The sequence below is a fragment of the Branchiostoma floridae genome, chromosome 5, assembly GCF_000003815.2.
Source record: "Branchiostoma floridae strain S238N-H82 chromosome 5, Bfl_VNyyK, whole genome shotgun sequence".
In the NCBI taxonomy this organism is placed as follows: domain Eukaryota; kingdom Metazoa; phylum Chordata; class Leptocardii; order Amphioxiformes; family Branchiostomatidae; genus Branchiostoma; species Branchiostoma floridae.
The window spans coordinates 14,804,020-14,821,676 of record NC_049983.1 but is presented as its reverse complement, the minus strand read 5'-3'; the positions used below and the strand labels follow the sequence as shown (position 1 = coordinate 14,821,676).

Sequence of the window (17,657 nt, the reverse complement as noted above, 5' to 3'; positions counted from 1 at the left end):
ATGCAAACGAGAAAAATGTGCCTTAGTTTTGGAGTTAGGAGGCACAAAAGTCAAGAAAGAAAAGGGATAAGCCGCACTGCCCGGAAATTAACAGCTTTCTTGTCATCATAAACTAACAATGAAATACATCATCATTCATCATACAAAATGTTCTATTTCCTTTCATAGAGGACATTCATGCACCGTTTCGCTTGGAACGCCCATTTCTACAGATAAGCGACCGTCGATATGCATTTACAGATGTTTTCCGTTGTCCTGAGACAAAGATAGGGTCAAAATGGGGACGAAAAATTCCAACATTTCTGTCCCATGGTCTATATATCATGTTTCCCCGAGGATATCGCTTAAAGATTAATGACCAATGATAATTGTATAGGTCAAAGGGCAAACTTTATTGTGCACCAAAAATGTAGGTCATCCTTCAGATCAATTTGCCATTCCATAAAAATCATTGGAGCGATTTTAATGGCATTACAACTTTTATCGCTGTTTGCTTAGCATCTGACTGAAATTCAAATAAAACGGTAGATTCGATCAAGCAAAGACCGTGACAATGTCAGCCCCAGTGGAATTGTGTTGATGCTAGTTTGATTCCATTTATAGCTCTGCGCCCTCCCGCCAAATGTCAGGCTGTGGCAGGGTCACATCTACCGTCCATCACGTGCCCTGGTTTCGATTTTGTATTAGATCCCGTATCTCAGGGGGACGGGAGAAATAGAATTCGTCTTGGCGAGAAGTCAAAGGGTGGCGAGGGTTGAAGGTGAACGTCAAGGTTAGGATGTCTGAGGGGAAATATCAAGTTACCAGCTGAGTCGTTAATGAAACTATTGTTCTATCACCTTGATGAAATAAGATTCCATACGAATACTAAGTGGACCGTACTATTGACGAATCACATGATCAATCAACTTGAGCCGTGTTAACAATGAAGCAACAATAGACATCACAATACACTTGAAAACACAGGTTATTGCAATATTGCAGTATCGTCTCAAACGATTTGCAGTATAACTTACATTTATGCATGCTAGAGACTCTATTTTACCCAGTAATATCTAACATACAATATCATGATACTGTACCAATCACGATTCAAAGAGCATCACTCATATCAAAGTACAATCTACAGGTTTTTGCCAATATTTTGGTATTAGAAAATATTCTGTAGTTGTCAGTGGCACAAAGATTACAAGAAGGCAATACTTTTTCTGTGCACGTCACCAATATCCTCTGCCAATACAACATTAACATTATAAGGCTTTGACAAACTCTTCACACAAAATACACATCTTGACGTCATTTCTTATCTACATATTGTTAAAAATTTGAAATATCATTTTCCAATAAAATATACATCATGTCAAAGGTGTACAAAAGTAGACGTCACGTTGCCATCATAATAGTATAAACTTGCAAGTAGACACTCTATATCTACAATCCATTTTTGACAAACTTTTAAAAGAATACCCACACCATGAGCATACTCCACCAGCAGACGTTGACATACGCAATACTGCCATCATAATGGTATAAACTTTCAGATAGAGACTCTGTCTGTACAGTCAGTTTTTGATGCACTTGTAAAACAATCCACCAGCAGATATTGACACGCTTGTAGCTCATACATTAGTTGTCAGGACACCTGTTTCGGCCACAGCCGTGGTTCTGTCGGCCAGAGCTCCGAATCTGTAGACAGGCTTGCCGTCACTGTCGCTGACGATGGTGTCCGAGCTGGGCAGTTTCTGTATGTCCATCTCCGGCTGGTCAGGCGACGACACCTCTGTGGTACAGGACAAATGGATTTTATCACTAGAAAGGCCGACATTTGCTTAAGAGCAAATACAGCATATTTCAGCCATCTCCCTCCCCATGTCGTTGACCTCTGTGGCCAGTGGAAAATGACATAAAAATCCTCAAATATGTAATTTTGAAGTGGTTCATGCCAAAAATTATACATGAGTCATTTGAATAAATATTTAGAGCACCCATTTACCAAATTTCAGGTCATTTGGTTGTAAAAAGAGGGTACAGGAGCCAAAAATGTCTTCTTTTTGTCAAAAAATGGCAAAAAAATCACAAAATTAAGCATTTTGTTGCACTATATGCCAAAATTGTTATTAAATCCATGTGCGCATATGTGGAGGGCACCTTCATACCAAATTTCAGGTGATGTGGTTGTAAAATGAGGGTACAGAAGCCAAAAATGTCATTTTTTTGTCAAAAATTGGCCAAAAATCGCAAAATTAAGCATTTTGTTGTATCGTATGCCAAAAATGCTATTAGATCTATGTAGACATATGATTAAGGCACCTCTGTACCAAATTTGAGGTCATTCGGCTGTAATACCAGGGTACAGGGGGCCAAAATGTACATAAAATTTGCAAAAAACATGAATAAAATCATTTTAAAGGCAGATATGAAAAAAATGAGAAAAAGCACCTGGGTATTGACCCACTCTACCCTTGTGCCAAATTTCAAGTCAATCGGTCCAGGAATGACGGAGTTGATTCGATTTGATGATTTGACAGGAGAAAGAAAGAAACATTACGAATACAATATATTTCACCATACCTATTGTATGGCTGAAATATAAATATCAAGATACGATACAATGATACGATACGATAACTGATATACATAGTTCAACGGTTCCATAGTTCCATATGGGCATACCTCTTTTTACAAATGTATCATCATAATCGATCGCCATGGTCATTCTCTGTTACGTCGTTCTATTATCACTTTTCGTAATATATTTTGTCATTACACGTAGCTACATACTTGTTTACAATCTATTTTACGCATAGCGAGAGATCTTGATCTTGTAACGGATGCCTGTTGCCGGCACCTCAAGGCTTTTATTCTGTCAATCTCTGCAATCTTTAAATGAATAGAAATCTTGGACTTGTCCGGGCAAATGTGTCAAGGTCAAAATTGTTGCGGGAACGCATTCTAAGCTGACTCCTGCCCCGTCAGGCAAGTTTTATACTGCGAGAGAAGTTGAACAAGCTACAGAAAGTCACGAGTCGATGGCGTCAAAACAGGAACCGGGTAATCTTGCCTCGCCTAAATTGAAAAGCCACTTCTAATTTCAGACAGGCGGTTTTTCGGCATTGAACATGGCAGCTGTGATTGCGGTGCAGCTCCACATCAAGGTGTAAATTCTACGGTTCCGGTGGTAATGAACGTGTAATGAAGATGCCATTATTCATTGACGTCACCGCTGACTGGTGGGAACCTTTATTGCAGTACTGCCGTCTGTGTGATTTGGCCGTCTTGCTGCGACTCTTGTGATTCAAAACTCTTGGTGGGAGAGGATTTCGGGACGTTAGAAGGTACAAAGGACAGAATATAGAATATTCCCACCTTTTAAGAGACTGTTGGTGTACCTCTTACTAATGAAGTAATGTTATTGTAGTAATTGTGTCTATCATGTGGCATGACAACCATTATCACGTGTAAAAGTTGTTAACACGGTTTTCGACTGAAAAACTTTTTTGAACTAAAATCATCTGATAGATAGGCAGTACTCCTTTAGCAATATCAGCAATACGCCAAGTGACTACAATATCTTACAGTTTGGCTGTACAACCTTAATTGCATGTAGATAATACACCCAGGGTGTCGTTGACAATGGTCTACATAGAGGTTATGCTCTGCCGGTCCCCCTCCCCTGCAATAAGATCAGTGGTGATCCACATACCAGTAAGACTATCTGTACTCGTATGTAACAAAGGAGTTGTGATGACCTTGTGGAGGTATTTATTACGAAGCGCAAAGGATGTACTTCTATTCCTAAAGAACAGATATACGGACTATCCTCGAGCGCCACTCGGCAAGATAAAGACTGAAAAACGTCGATAACGTCAGTTGACCTGAAGTCAATGATAGCATGCAACTTGAAGATTGTATTGGAATATGAAACCGGCTGCAGTGATTGACGGATAAGGTTTGGTGAATGGGTGAAAGGGTCGTATCGTAAGCCCCAACCATGCAGTTATTCTTCTCAATACACGGAAAAAGGTTTTGTAAATGCTTCGATTTGGTTGCAAAGCTGCCCACCGATTGTACTTCTTATCTCGGCATGGTTTTAACCTTCCGGTTATGTAACATGAAATGTGCCATACATAACGTATCTGAGGGTAGGGTGAATGTTGACTGGCAAGAGGTCAGTCTGGAATAACTTTGCATTCACTAGAAACATGATACTTTAACTTATTCTTATCCTCTTAAGAGGTCGACAACTTCTGTCTGAAACTGAAGGTAGTTCACACTGATACCTACTTAGCTCTTATAGCTGAAGTCCTCTATCTCCACACCCCTGACGATGCCCGATGTGTATCCACTTCAACTTTGGCAATTATACCCACACATCCGTGACCAGACTCGACCCTAGATAGATTTTCTCCTTAAACTTTGATTTTTGTAGAAAGTCTTGTTTTGTTGGCCGAACTCTCTTTCATGTGGGTTAACACGCGGTAGCTCTGTGGCCTATATGTAATCGTTAAAATGCTGCAGGCAGTCGACTGTATGCATGTATCTGGCAATTGCGTTTTCATGATGAGGATCTATGTTCGTCACACGATGAAGATCTTTCAAAGAAACTTCTAGAGGAGTTAGAAAGAACAGTCAAGATGCGGTTGCTCCGGTTTTTCGAACTTCATTTCGGTGTTCATTAGAACAGTTCATTTGTAGTCCCATCAAAATATATCCCAATGTAGACTCTCGTAACAGTGCACAAAGATACAATTCAGGTGGTATGTGGTACCATTTTTAAAGAAACTAGCTATCAGCTTTAAACGTTTTATATCAAGTGTGGTTTCCCTTTGCGCATTATTACAGGGCTAAGCGCGCCACTAGAAATCTCAGCGGTTGTTCAGTTTATGTCGTCAATCACTTCGACCTTTGCTAATCGTTGCCGATTTTCTCACGGTATCTCCGCGGAAGAAGATGGCACCCCTGAAGCCCTGTGGCGTTGAGGAATTGCCGTGCGAAAATTAAGTAGCCTGTTTCATATGTAATTGTCAGAAGCTCCCAGCTCGGAGAATAGGATTCATTCCAGCAGGGATCCCTGGTCGATGGGTTCCATTGATCGGGCTCCGGGAGGGGCGAACCGTGAAAGCCACAGAAATCGATCAGCCGTCCTTTGCAATATCTCTGTTATGATCATCATTATCCAGCCTCTATTATCAACCTGATAAAAGATTACATCAAAACAACCGGGGAAAGATAGAGATACAGCAGATAAATCAAGATTCCCCATGTCTGTGGTTGATGTAACAAAATGTGACAACATTGATTTGATGGTATCTCTACCAGGGCGGTACCCTGGAGGTAGGCGTTCTGTTTTTATTACTGCTTTATTGCTATGTGGCTGTGGGACTCGACCTCACCTCTATTCACTGACATTGATGAGACCGTTTTAGCCCCTATGGGGATTTCTTCAACAGGAGCTGTCAAAGTACCGTGTTAGACGCCTGCAACCTACAGACACGTAGTGCGCGGATTAGTTGTTGCACCACTTGACACAATAGTGGCAGTGGTAAGAAAATACCCACGTGAAGCCTTTAATATAAGTTTACTTTTACTATCATGGTAGGGAAGGAATCGTCTTCAGGCAACATCATATTGGTGGATGCCATAGAGGTCTAAATACGATATTAATTCCCCGCTGCAACTTTTTAAGTGTTAGATGGAACATGTGCAGGCATAGATATAAATGGAAGGTAATGAAAGACAGATTTAAATCATAAGTCATATAGGTTATCTATTGGTTTCCGATAAATGACGATTTCGAAAAGAATGTAGAAGAAAAAAATGAGAACTCAGGGCAATGGATGGTCATATTGATCACATACGCCACCAAGCAGAACTTCGGAATACGTCATACGTACCTAAGTCACCATTGCGCATGACAACTGACACCGATGGCCTCTGCTCACTGCGCTTGCGCGCGACCTGCTGCCATCTCTTGGCCACCATGGCGGCTTTGGTCGCAGACGACGCGCGGACGTTCTTGTGGGGCTGGAACAGGATGATGTAGACTTTTGGCGCGAAGAGGCAGGCGAGGGAGACTGTTCCACTCATGGAGATGGACACCGTCAGGGTGGTCACTTGTATCTGCATCTGTTGACAGACATAGACTTCAGGATTCCAAAACAAACAGGGATTGCAAGGAAAGCTACAATAAGATGGTACCTCACTGAACCTGGGGCACCAGTGTGGCACTGCAGAGTTCGTTAACTATCGGCAGTGTCGTGTTATTTTCGTCGATTTTTTTATAATTCATATATTGCGTAATACGTAAAAGTATGACTCAGAAGATAACAAAATGCACAAAACATAAGAAAATTCGTTTCTTTTTTTATCTCTGAATTTTGTTAGTAATCTTTCGAACCCCGCAGTGCCGCACCGGCAGTGCCGCACCGGTGCCGCAAGTGCAGTGAGATACAGTCTTTATTACTTTACCAATCCATGAGCCTCTTTTCATACTGCATAGAAAACACCGTGTACTTTGACTTGCACAATGTTCACGATCTTTCTTCCTTACCATGTCATGGTAGTGATACATGTCTCCATGTTCTCCACTAAACAGTTGGGATTCAAATTGTGCATTGCCGTTTCATGGCCGAAAAGATACACTGTGTCAAACACTATGATGAGATAATATCCTTAAGCGCAACAGTTTTGTCCAGTTATCATTTAGATATTTGAAATCAAACGCCTTGTTTTATGTTGTGTGGAGTTACATGGAAATCTAACCCATTCCAAAAATACCATATCGACCTCATACGTCGATATATCCGTTTCCCCTCATCTGCACCCCGCGTCGGGTGATCTGGATAGCGCGTTAGGAAATATTTCAGGCGGAACTGAACCATGGAATCGATAACTTCTTTTCACCACGCTGCACACTTCTAATGTAGTCAGCATAAATTTCACGACTTCTTTTTAGGACTCCAGTAAACGTGATTGCGAAGGAAACTACATTACTTCTCCACTTGTAACATATTTTAATGAAATTGCCGTATTTGCCGTAATAACATCGATATCATTTGCCCCATCGCTGGATGGAGTATTTTGTAGTGATTGTAAGCTCTAAATCCCGCGGTCTAACCGTTGAAAATATGTATAGCTTGAACCAGCTTTCTTATAGATCTTTAAGGGAACGGTTATAAATTAAACAGCGTGAAAAAGGTTGATAGCATTGTGTCATTAACACTTCGACCGTGTGAAATCGAGGCCAAACATGACAAATGTACCCAGCATCTATCCTCCTGCGATGCAATTATAACCTGAACTTGGTATTGACCTTGCAAATGTACCCTTGACATTGGGCTCCATAAATTCCTATAAATCGATTAGAAGGTTCAGGTGCAGCTATTTTTACCCGACGGAATCTGGACGCTCGCGCTTATCTTAGAACTTGCCTTCCGGTGATTCAAAGGTTATCTAACATGGTCATCGATGAATTCTGCGAGACAAGATCTTTAACATTCAAGAAATATCAACAGCCGAGAAGACCATCAGCAATATATCGTGCTTTCGGTCAAATTCGGCCGCTGTAGATCCACTGAGATTGAGACTGCATTCACAGCTAAAATGCATCTTAACTAGTTTCTTGTTTTGTTGTACGGTAGTGGGGCAGAGATAAAGTGTTGAAGTGCAGAAACTTTGGCATTGCTGTTCACACCACCCTTCGTAGATGGCGCTGCTATGTGTTCTCGTTCTAGTAGACAGGTTTTGATTGGTCCTTTTGAAATCGACGCTTTCTTGCTTTTGCAAATCATCAAAACCAATGACTTACTTCTGTTCAATGTTGTATTACACACAAGAGCCCACCAGAAAAAGGACCTAAACCACATCATATATACCATACTCAAAGAAGTGGCCATCATTGTGCTTGAGAACGAAATTTTATTTGAGAAAAATAAAGCGTTTCAGTTTTGGGGGCCTGTTTTGGATGCTTCAGGTGGAATCGCTAGATGGTGCGAGAGCGCTGTTCGTGTACTATGCAGTGAGTAAAACTTCAACAAGGTGGCGCTTCAACCTTTTCGTCGACCTTTGCAGATTTGCCAGGTGTATTTCAAGCAAAAGCAGCAAGGAGGCGCAACGAATTCGATAAATATGAACCTGATAATTCCAACACCCCCATTCAACTGGAGACAGTGACCGCTGAGCGACCATACATTTTATCTTTACTTTATTGAAATTGTAACAAGGCAATGCAGATCAGAGGGCATCCCAGGCAGCAATGCTGGTGTTGGGTGCCATCGAACATACATACATTAAAAAGTGGAGCATTCAAATAGAATAAAGCAGTGGTATATCAAATGACAAGAATTCACATATGCATTAAATATTAGATACGTTAAAATATATTTGAAAAGTTGTTCGTCGAATTTCATAGATGATGATTAAATCTTTTCTACGTTTTTTCTGTGTTGTAAACCATATCTTTTACGTCGTACGTCATATTCCAGTTAAAAAAAATCAACGGCCACACAAGTCTACTTTTCGTCGCTCAGCGATCATCGTCTAATTAGCAGTTAACTGGAAATTTAAAAAAGATCACTATTCTTACCTTTTCCGGGGAGTGAGCTGTGCCGAAGAAGATTGGAATGAAGGCGAGCCAGACGATACACGTGGTGTACATGCTGAAGGCGATGTACTTGGACTCGTTATAACTGGACGGAATGTTCCTCGTCATGAAGGCATAGACCGTGCACAGGATCACCAGCAGCATGTTGTAGGCCAGGGAGATGACGAGAGAAGTGTCACTGACGTTACATCTGCGCACGCCGACGGCGTCAGGCGAGTCTATCGCCGTGTACTCCACGTACGTGTCCGGTGGGTCCACCACCAGCCACACCACCACGGCGAACAACTGGATGGACACGAACAGCGCGCAGAAGATGAGCTGAGACTTCGGACTGATCCATTTCACCGCCTTCGCCGACTTCTTCCCGTCTTCGAATATTCTGTAGATGCGGTTGGTCTTGATGAGCAGAGCCGAGTAGCACATGGCCAGACCCAGGCCCAGGAAAATCCTGGTCACGCAACATGTGGTTGGGGAGGGGGGCGACAGTAGGATGAACGTCATGCAGTAGCACAGGAAGATCCCGGCCAGTAGGACATAGCTCAGTTCTCTGCCAGACGCCCTGACCACCGGTGTATCTGAGTAGACCTTGTAAATGCCTGCCACAGTGGCCACCACGAGGATCCCAAGTACAGAGAACACGATGGGGATCGACGAGTAAAGGGATGTCCAACTCACGCTCCTAATACGGATGTCTTCGCACGTAGTCCAGTTGGCCCCAGGTTTCTGTCCCACTGGGCATTCTTCACACGTGGACTCGTCCTTCAGTCTCTGTGTGGATCGCTCACACCTCTGACACACCCAGCAGCACGCCGAGGCCTGCTGGATCTTCCTCTCACCAGGCGCGCAGTCCGAGCTGCAGATAGACGTGGGTGACGTCATGGTCCCGTTCCCAGGCCAGTGGAGAAGGGATGACGTCAGACTGAGTCTCCGGTGTCTACTGTCGTCCCATGTACCGATGGGGACATACTGGTAAATACCATTATTGTTCTGATATTGGAAGATATCATAGCGCCCTGGACCGTCTCCTTTAGCGTTAAACGCCACCGTGTCACCGCCTATCCCTGCAGAAATATACAAGTGGAAAATGTACATAACGTTAGTTGGACAATACAGAGACCTATTTTTCGTGCAAACGTAGTTTTGGCTACTTGAAGACAAACAGGAAATGAGATACTGTTCAATGAAGAAATAAACTTAACTCACCCGTAAAAGTTACGTTGCGGATGTATTCCAAGAATTGCTTGCCATTCACGTGTTCCATCTCTTCACATAGCCCGGATGTTGTACCGGGGCAAAGGTCATTGCGCATGTCATGTAAGGCGTACGCCATTGCGTAGACAGAGTCGACGACAAACTGCACCTTTCCCTCCTGTACGAAGCCAGAGGCAGTCGATATTGTCTTTTTACCTGTATGAGAGAAAAAAAAGATTCTTTTAATTCTGATTCTGTCAATTATTTTATTATACACAAACAGCTCGATCCCCGACTTCATTCCTGTATGGTGCATTAAGTTTATTACAATCAAAGCAATGACGTTCTATAACGGTGTCTCGAGATTCTTTTAATTCTGATTCTGTCAATCATGGTCTTATACATGAAAATTACAAACAGCTTGATACCCCGAATACATCCCTGTATGTTGCATTAAGTTAATTGCAATCAAAGCAGGGACGTTATATAACGGTGTCCCAAGGACGTTATATAAGGCCCTTGTTCAAAGTGAGACGGTGTTTAGGTGCGTGACTCTTTCACAAGTCTTGTGTTTGGGCGAACCAAAAAACACCACACGCGCATTTCAGCCAGATCTTTTGACTAGGTAAAAGAAATCGTAAGCCAACACGTCGCTTCTGAATATGGTGTCCCACTTGCTATCGATAATCTACCATACAGGTGCAAACGTCCATTTTCTTGAGCAAGTTCTCACCATGTTGCTCCTGATCCTTAATCGAAATCAGGATATAACTTGAATGGGAAACCATGGTTTAATCCTACATAGAATTAATTCTACCAAAATTTCGAGCTTTGATTAGTTTTCGATACATCAATATGACTGTGTAAAACAGTGTGCGAACGGAACAGTTTTGTTCCCTAGATGTTTCCATGTTGCGCTGCCATAATAGTGTTGGGATTTCGTGATGTGTTTTACCACAAGGAAATAACGATGTCGTGCTGTCAGACTGCATGCATTTAGCTAATATCTCACATTTCTAGAGGGAGAAACCTGCCCACACAAATGTCAATAGAGAGCCCATGCCACCAAGATAAAGTGTCCTTGTGGCATTGCAATATTGTAGTTAGGTTATTTTTCAATTATGTTAAACTTAGTGTTTTGTAATTCTCAATATCATAATGACAAATGCTAGCTTGCCGACAAATCGTACTCATTTCAAAGATATGTTGGATCTGCGTGACATTCAGTACATATAAACGTATCTTCAGATCTTTAATATCTGGTGACTGATGTTGGTGCGCCATGTACTAACCGACTATATCACGTAGTGGCGAAATCAAGGATTTCAGTGGATTTGACAGGACAGACGCCAAAGTACATAAAGGAGTGCAGCATCACTTGGAATCTTTCTCATCATATTTTGGAACCGGCACTAACGTTTCTTTCATTGCAATCAAAGCCTTGTAATCCATCATACAAACTGCCGAGGACCCAGAAGATTACACAAACTCCACAGTGGAGGGGACGATAAATCATCGGCTCATCCGCAAAATGACTTCTAAATTGCTGTTCCGGCACTTTTCTTGTCGTTTCCTTGTACAAGGCAGCCTTGGGGTGCAAGAAAATGGTTTTACGTTCTTCTTCCTGAGAAGGATGTTTTGTAGGGATTTTGCAGTTTTGCCGGGGGGAGTCATTCCCGTCACAAATAATTGGCGTAATTGCGGACGCAGTTTCCATCGGACACGTCAAAGGATGGAATCGTGTAGAAGAAATGTTTCTTGTATTTCTAGAGGCTTAGCGTGGTCTTTCTTTGTCCATGACGTATCATTCATCCATCATTGTCGTAGACCGTTCCCGCCCCAATCCTACCTGTACAATTCTGTAGACCGTTTCTGCCCAAATCCTACCTGTACATTTCTGTAGACCGTTACCACACCAATTATACCTGTACATTTCTGTAGACAGTAACAGTACCGCCCCAATCCTACCTGTACATTTCTTAGATCGTTTGAAGAAATGTTTTCTTGTATTTCTAGGGGCTTAGCGTGGTCTTTCTTTGTCCCTGACGGGCCATTTTCTCCGAGTTCTTGTCGTAGACCGTTCCCGCCCCAATCCTACCTGTACAATTCTGTAGACCGTTTCTGCCCAAATCCTACCTGTACATTTCTGTAGACCGTTACCACACCAATTATACCTGTACATTTCTGTAGACAGTAACAGTACCGCCCCAATCCTACCTGTACATTTCTGTAGATCGTTTCTGCCCAAATCCTACCTGTACATTTCTGTAGACCGTTTCTGCCCAAATCCTACCTGTACATTTCTGTAGACTGTTATCTCTGCCCAAATCCTACCTGTACATTTCTGTAGACTGTTATCTCTGCCCAAATCCTACCTGTACATTTCTGTAGACCATCTCCCCCTGTGTTGCTGGGGATGTTGTCGAATCTACAGTTGAAGTGGCTCTCCCAGTACTCTTCAAACCACACGTCTCGCCTGTTGTTCTCTGGCTTCAACTTCGTGAAGTACCTGTCAAATCCTGTCAGAGGCAAAGCAAATGTGCAGGATATTTTAGAAGGTTTTTTCCATACGGAATTCGACAGTCCTTAACAATTTGCGTGAGCGCACTTACTAAAATGTCCTTAGATCTCTTTTATTTTTGTTAATTACTTCGTATCACTGTTCCTCTATTTTCTGAGAAAGCAACTCTCTTTACTGTGGCATGCGGCGATTAAGCTACGCCCACATATCAACTACATCAAACATCGGTCGCCAGATAATAGCATTGACTTCAAAAGAAGGATATCCACCTAGACTTTCCATCCCCAAAGCTTGTAATGCTGTAACAAAGTTTTAGTATATATACCCTCTAGCCAGGAAGGTATGGTAATGAAGAAAGTAGTTCTGATGCACTGCGAATGCCATTTTTCCTGCATCGCATTGATGACAACAGTAGAGTGCTGTTATCAGACGGACAAGTCGCTTACAATATGACCACTATTTTTGTTCATTTTGCATGTTATTTTCAATGGCCGGTATTGTGATAGGGAAAATAGAAGATCTATTTTCAACAAGGTCACGTGTTTCTGTCTTTGAACGAAAGCAAGAAATACCTGTACGGTTGGACCGGTATTTTTTGGTATTCATTCCTTCTTAATTGGAGACTAAAACTCCTTATTTAGAGACCATCCCACGAAATTAGGCGACATTTTGAATGATGCATACAGGGCTATATTTGTGTCATGGAGAATACCGTAATGACAAAATTGCTGTCCGTCAGAACTTAAAATTAGTTCACCACACAATCGACTTTGAATGACGTTTAATCGCCTGCGTGCCGCTGAAGTGTCAGTGATTGTTCCCATCTCCCGGTAGAGCCAGGCGTGGGCGGAATTACCTGGGATTGTCTGGCTCTTGAAGAGGATTGTAATGGCGCCCTCTGCGGCTTCTTCCTGGCCCTCTACCGGCGTGACCTTTGTACCCCAGCTGTCACTGCCCACCCACAAGAAGTGGCTGCCGACACCAAGTCTGAGAGAGAAACTACCGGTTAAATCCTCACCAACACCGGGTAATAGGACTGTGCGTGCAATACATGCTACGGAATTCTAGACCGTCGAAGGCAAAACATTATGCTGTTACATAGGCCGTAAGATTTGAGTAAATTTGTCTCTTTATGTTCAGCAGTATATTCCCAAAGAGAGCATTAGCGTTATCAAGTAGGCTTCCCTCTTAGTATGAAAAAAAGAGTAACGTTCTAAATGCTGGGTTACTTTCCCGATACCGTTGCCTAAAGTGCTCTTCCCATGTAAACTTCGTGTAGCCTTCATTATCGTCATAGTCATCGCAATATCTCCTGCACCTGCTTTACAGATAGTAGCCAATATCTACCTCTTAGCTGCAGCAATAAGCTTCTTCAAATCGTCTTCGTCGGCAAAGACGATAACGGCCCGGGCCTTGGGCGTTTTTCCCAGATACTCTATGATATCTTCAAACGTCTCGTCAGAGGCGTGCCGGTCGATCTTCTCGGACGCCGCTATGCAGACACCTGGAATAAACACCACAACAATAATCAGAATTTTTATATTGTCTTGTAAAACTCTTATAACGAAAAGGAAAGCCACGGCCTCCTTTTAGCTGAGTTAAAATCAAGTTGATTAGGTTGAGCTGATATAATCTTTTCCTAGATACTCTCGAAACATGAAATTTTGTTCTATTTTAGCCGCACTCTATTACCGAGCCTCTGCCTTTACTTGTTTTTATGAAGTCCTGCAATTTTCGGCGCTTGATATATTTTCGGCGCTAAATACGCCAGTCCTTAGCTGACTTGTTGTCTTTTGACATCGTATATTCGACCCAAACCAATACCGGACAACTGTTGATTATGTTTTGCCTACACTAAGTCTGCACAGGAGCACAACTAGCTGATGTTGGCTAACTTCCCTACTCTCGGTAAACCTCAGGCTTGTGTTCAGATAATACGTCTTCCTTGAGCCTTAGTTTCTTGCGAAGTCACGATTTCCATGTCGAAAGATACAAGTGGCCTTCTCATGTCTCAAAACAGCAAATTTGACAAACTAGTGGCTTTCTGTAAATGTGTTTCAAAAATGAATACTTACTTTGATGAATGGCAGGTGTAAATAACTTACGTTTGTTTTCATTTGTGTGATTTCGTGCGCTCGGGTACTTTGGGAAAGTACAGTTTGACAAATAGGGCCCGTCTAATTAGCAAAGAAACCAGGCTACGTTATGCGGCGGTAATAAGCAAGGAATAATTACTCCCAAAATAGAAGCTATCTCCGAGGAAGTCTCTGGGGACATATACATGCGGTGTTATGGGGTGTCTCGGTCTGCTTCAAGATATGAATCTTTACATTTCAAAGTCCTCACTTGAGCAGCACCCAGTTCTTGATTTTCAAAATCGACGTACAGCCTTAAAGGCAATAGTAAGGAATGGTGAAGGTTGAAAGGTGAGTTGTACATCTCTGCTTATACCATCATCTTTAAGATTCGGATCCTATAGTGGAGTGCGTGTTGTTTTATTTGTTTATTTGTAACCACATCACGTGCGTCTGACCGTGGTAATAGAAAAAACATGCAGTCTTTGATCACAAGGCCTGGGGAAAAAGCTTTTGAAGTTTGCTTCATGCGTGGCTAACTGCAAAGAGATACTGTGCGTGGGCAGAGCCTTTCAATGTCGTTAGATTGAATTTGTCCGTATAACGATGACATCCGTGCTAAATAACGGTGGCAGGAGAAAGACAAGAATGTTTAGCCCTTGTGTCCTCAGAAGTAGTGTACAGCACGCGGTCTTCGGCATATCACTTGAGTCAATTTTGACACAACGCTATCGATTCAACAACATCCCTATGATCTACATACCGCTAGCCTTTAATAGAATGTAATTAACTTGACAACCGACGTATCTCTGTAGCAGGACACGATGTTATATTGATCCAGTCTTCCCAAAGGAGATGGGTTGTTTCTGCTAAACTAGTATTCAGGACGCCTAGGCGGCAGTGCGGTATTATGATAAATGACTCTACTGCAATCTAGAGGAACATCTGTTGACATGCTCCCCTAAGGGCCTCGTTATGGGAAAGTACCAGTCATTCAGCTTTGACCAGAACATGTTTCCTGTGAAACTAGATCTAAAAGTAAAACTCTTTTTGTTTCAAATGACGGCCCTGAAGGACCGTGTAAAAACACTTTACAGAACGCGGAGTATAATTGGTTCAACGAAAGAATGAAAAATATAACAACAATTTTTATTGCAAATTCATGCCCGAGGGCTAATTGCAAGTAAAGCAGTAGTGGTATACATAAGCATACTTAACAAAGAAGGAAAATGATATTCATAGATAAATCAAAAGATAAATAGATAAATGGCGTCTAGTCTAAATCTATTTCTACTATTAATTAAAGCTATTTGATTCTAAACTTCATCCCAAGAAGCCTTCTTTTGCAATGTAGTAGAATGTAACACCTTAGAAGAAGAGCTAGAAACTAGATCACCACTACGTCAATTGAGGCCATGTTATGTATCGGGCGGCATTTCAAGGCTCTAATTTTATGTTTCAGGTCATAGGGACTGACAGCTAATTAGTAATCGGGGATGACATATTCATGAGGGGCAGAGAGACTTCGCAACGTTTTGATTTTTTTCCAACCCAAGAAGAACACCGTGTCCGTCTTTTTTTATCAAAGCTTTCTGAGCAGTTTTCACGGTTTTTTACCAATCTTAAACAAAATGGAGGTACTAATCATTGCTAAGAGTAGCGAGAACTCCAAAGAACATGTACCTTGGGTCTGTATGAAATACAGTCGAGGTTGTACGAGTGTCTACCACTTCAAAAGGACCACTTAGCCAATGTGACCGCTTTTGGATGGTCCTTTAGATAATTTTTCCCATTGACATGAGAATTAAGAATCCTGCCTATAGCGACCACCTGTCCACATAGAATAGATTCTATTGAAAGGTCTTCTTGGGCAGTTCTTGGGCGTCCCCTAAATGTAGTGCGTATCGTTGTTGTTTACTTTGGTGAGCACACTCGGACAGAACTTCTGCATTATGCCTACCATTTTGCCGTGCCCTTGCCGCGAAGGTTTCCACCCCACTCTCTCCGTAGTTCCCCTCCGAAGCGATGGTGGACACGTATGTCCAGCCCAGCTCCTTGGCCAGGTCCACCATAGCCTGGGCCTGGTACGTGTCCGGAGGAACCACGCGGGAGAAGTAGTCAAACCGGGACTTGTCACTCAGCTCAGCACTGGTGGACGCGTAGCTGATCTGTGGTATCTACAAGGTCAAGACATTTCTTAGTAAGTCATTAGTCAAAAACGTCTATCTTCGCTTCCTTACACCCCCTTTCCACTAGATGGAGATCACTGAGCAATCGTTGAACGATCAAAATTTGATTTGTGTGACCCTTCATTTCAGTAAATTATGGTCAACGTGAAAATATGATTTTAAATACAACGGAACAAACAAGACATCCGAAAGATCCGTCCGTTTTTATGAAATTCGGTCTGCGCACTGTCAAATGGTGGTCGCTTAGAGGTCACTCAGCGGACGCATGGTCCTCCAGCTGAGAGTGGATGTAAAATAAACTAAACAAAAGCGCTTGACACGGACAGTCAAATCTATGCAAATCTATTCATTCGACAATATTTCAAAAGACACATCCAGCTGATAAAGTATTGTTAAACAGAATCTATTCTCACAACATTTGAAAAGAAATTTCAAAAAGAACTATGCTTTATTCAAGTGGCAGAAAGCGACTGTGGGGAGGGGATGTAGGACTCATTTGGGAGGTACGTGCGTCACCATGAACCATCATTATCATCAAACAGCTTACAGAAACACCGGTACCCAACCGTCAGTGCACGGCGCACAATAGGGGCACTTTGCAAATCACATTCAGACCAATATACATCAAAAGTTAACACCAAGCGCCGATTTTCCCAACAATAAGAATGGGTGATTCCGTAATGTGTCTAGACTATAGGCTTACTTTTATGGATGGTTTCGACAGTTAAATCCTGTTATCCTAAATCATGTTTAGAATTCGCCTAGGTTCGTTACTTACTACTTAGCCAATACGTGACGTTATTTCCAAGTATTGTGGTCTTGAGGATCATTTGTGTCATGCAAGAACTATTTCCTGTCAACAGTGTTTCTGTTGAGGCTGTAATAACGCTCTATTCCCGACACGTTTACGAGCGTGTGTTGATGTTAAGATCCTTCTTTACGGCCCACTATGTGACACAGGGTAAGAGGGAATTATGCGGCCTGTGCATTATGGTGATAAATGGATTGTTCCCCTGCATACAACAGACTGATAAGAACTAACACGGGATGGAATAATCGTTAGGTATGCGACAATCTTT

At 42.2% G+C, this 17,657-nt stretch overlaps 1 protein-coding gene across 1 annotated transcript; it reads right to left on the bottom strand.

Moving 5' to 3' along the window:
• Positions 1 to 336: 336 nt before the first annotated feature.
• On the bottom strand, positions 337 to 16,560 carry LOC118416912 (metabotropic glutamate receptor 8-like). The gene is made up of 8 exons (XM_035822198.1): positions 16,350 to 16,560; positions 13,662 to 13,818; positions 13,171 to 13,301; positions 12,169 to 12,312; positions 9,806 to 10,009; positions 8,585 to 9,663; positions 5,895 to 6,126; positions 337 to 1,780 (listed from the first exon to the last, which is right to left on the bottom strand). The coding sequence occupies exons 1-8, from the start codon at positions 16,459 to 16,461 to the stop codon at positions 1,620 to 1,622; spliced, it is 2,220 nt and encodes a 739-aa protein (XP_035678091.1). The 5' UTR covers positions 16,462 to 16,560; the 3' UTR covers positions 337 to 1,619.
• Between the last annotated feature and the right edge of the window lie 1,097 nt (positions 16,561 to 17,657).

Excerpts from the sequence above, each read along its gene's own strand:
- LOC118416912 (XM_035822198.1), bottom strand. The coding sequence starts at position 16,461 with ATGGTGGACCTGGCCAAGGAGCTGGGCTGGACATACGTGTCCACCATC. Across the intron at positions 13,819-16,349 it reads GGCAAGGGCACGGCAAAATG|GTGTCTGCATAGCGGCGTCC; the intron begins GTAGGCATAATG and ends TGTTTATTCCAG. Across the intron at positions 12,313-13,170 it reads CAAGAGCCAGACAATCCCAG|GATTTGACAGGTACTTCACG; the intron begins GTAATTCCGCCC and ends TGCCTCTGACAG.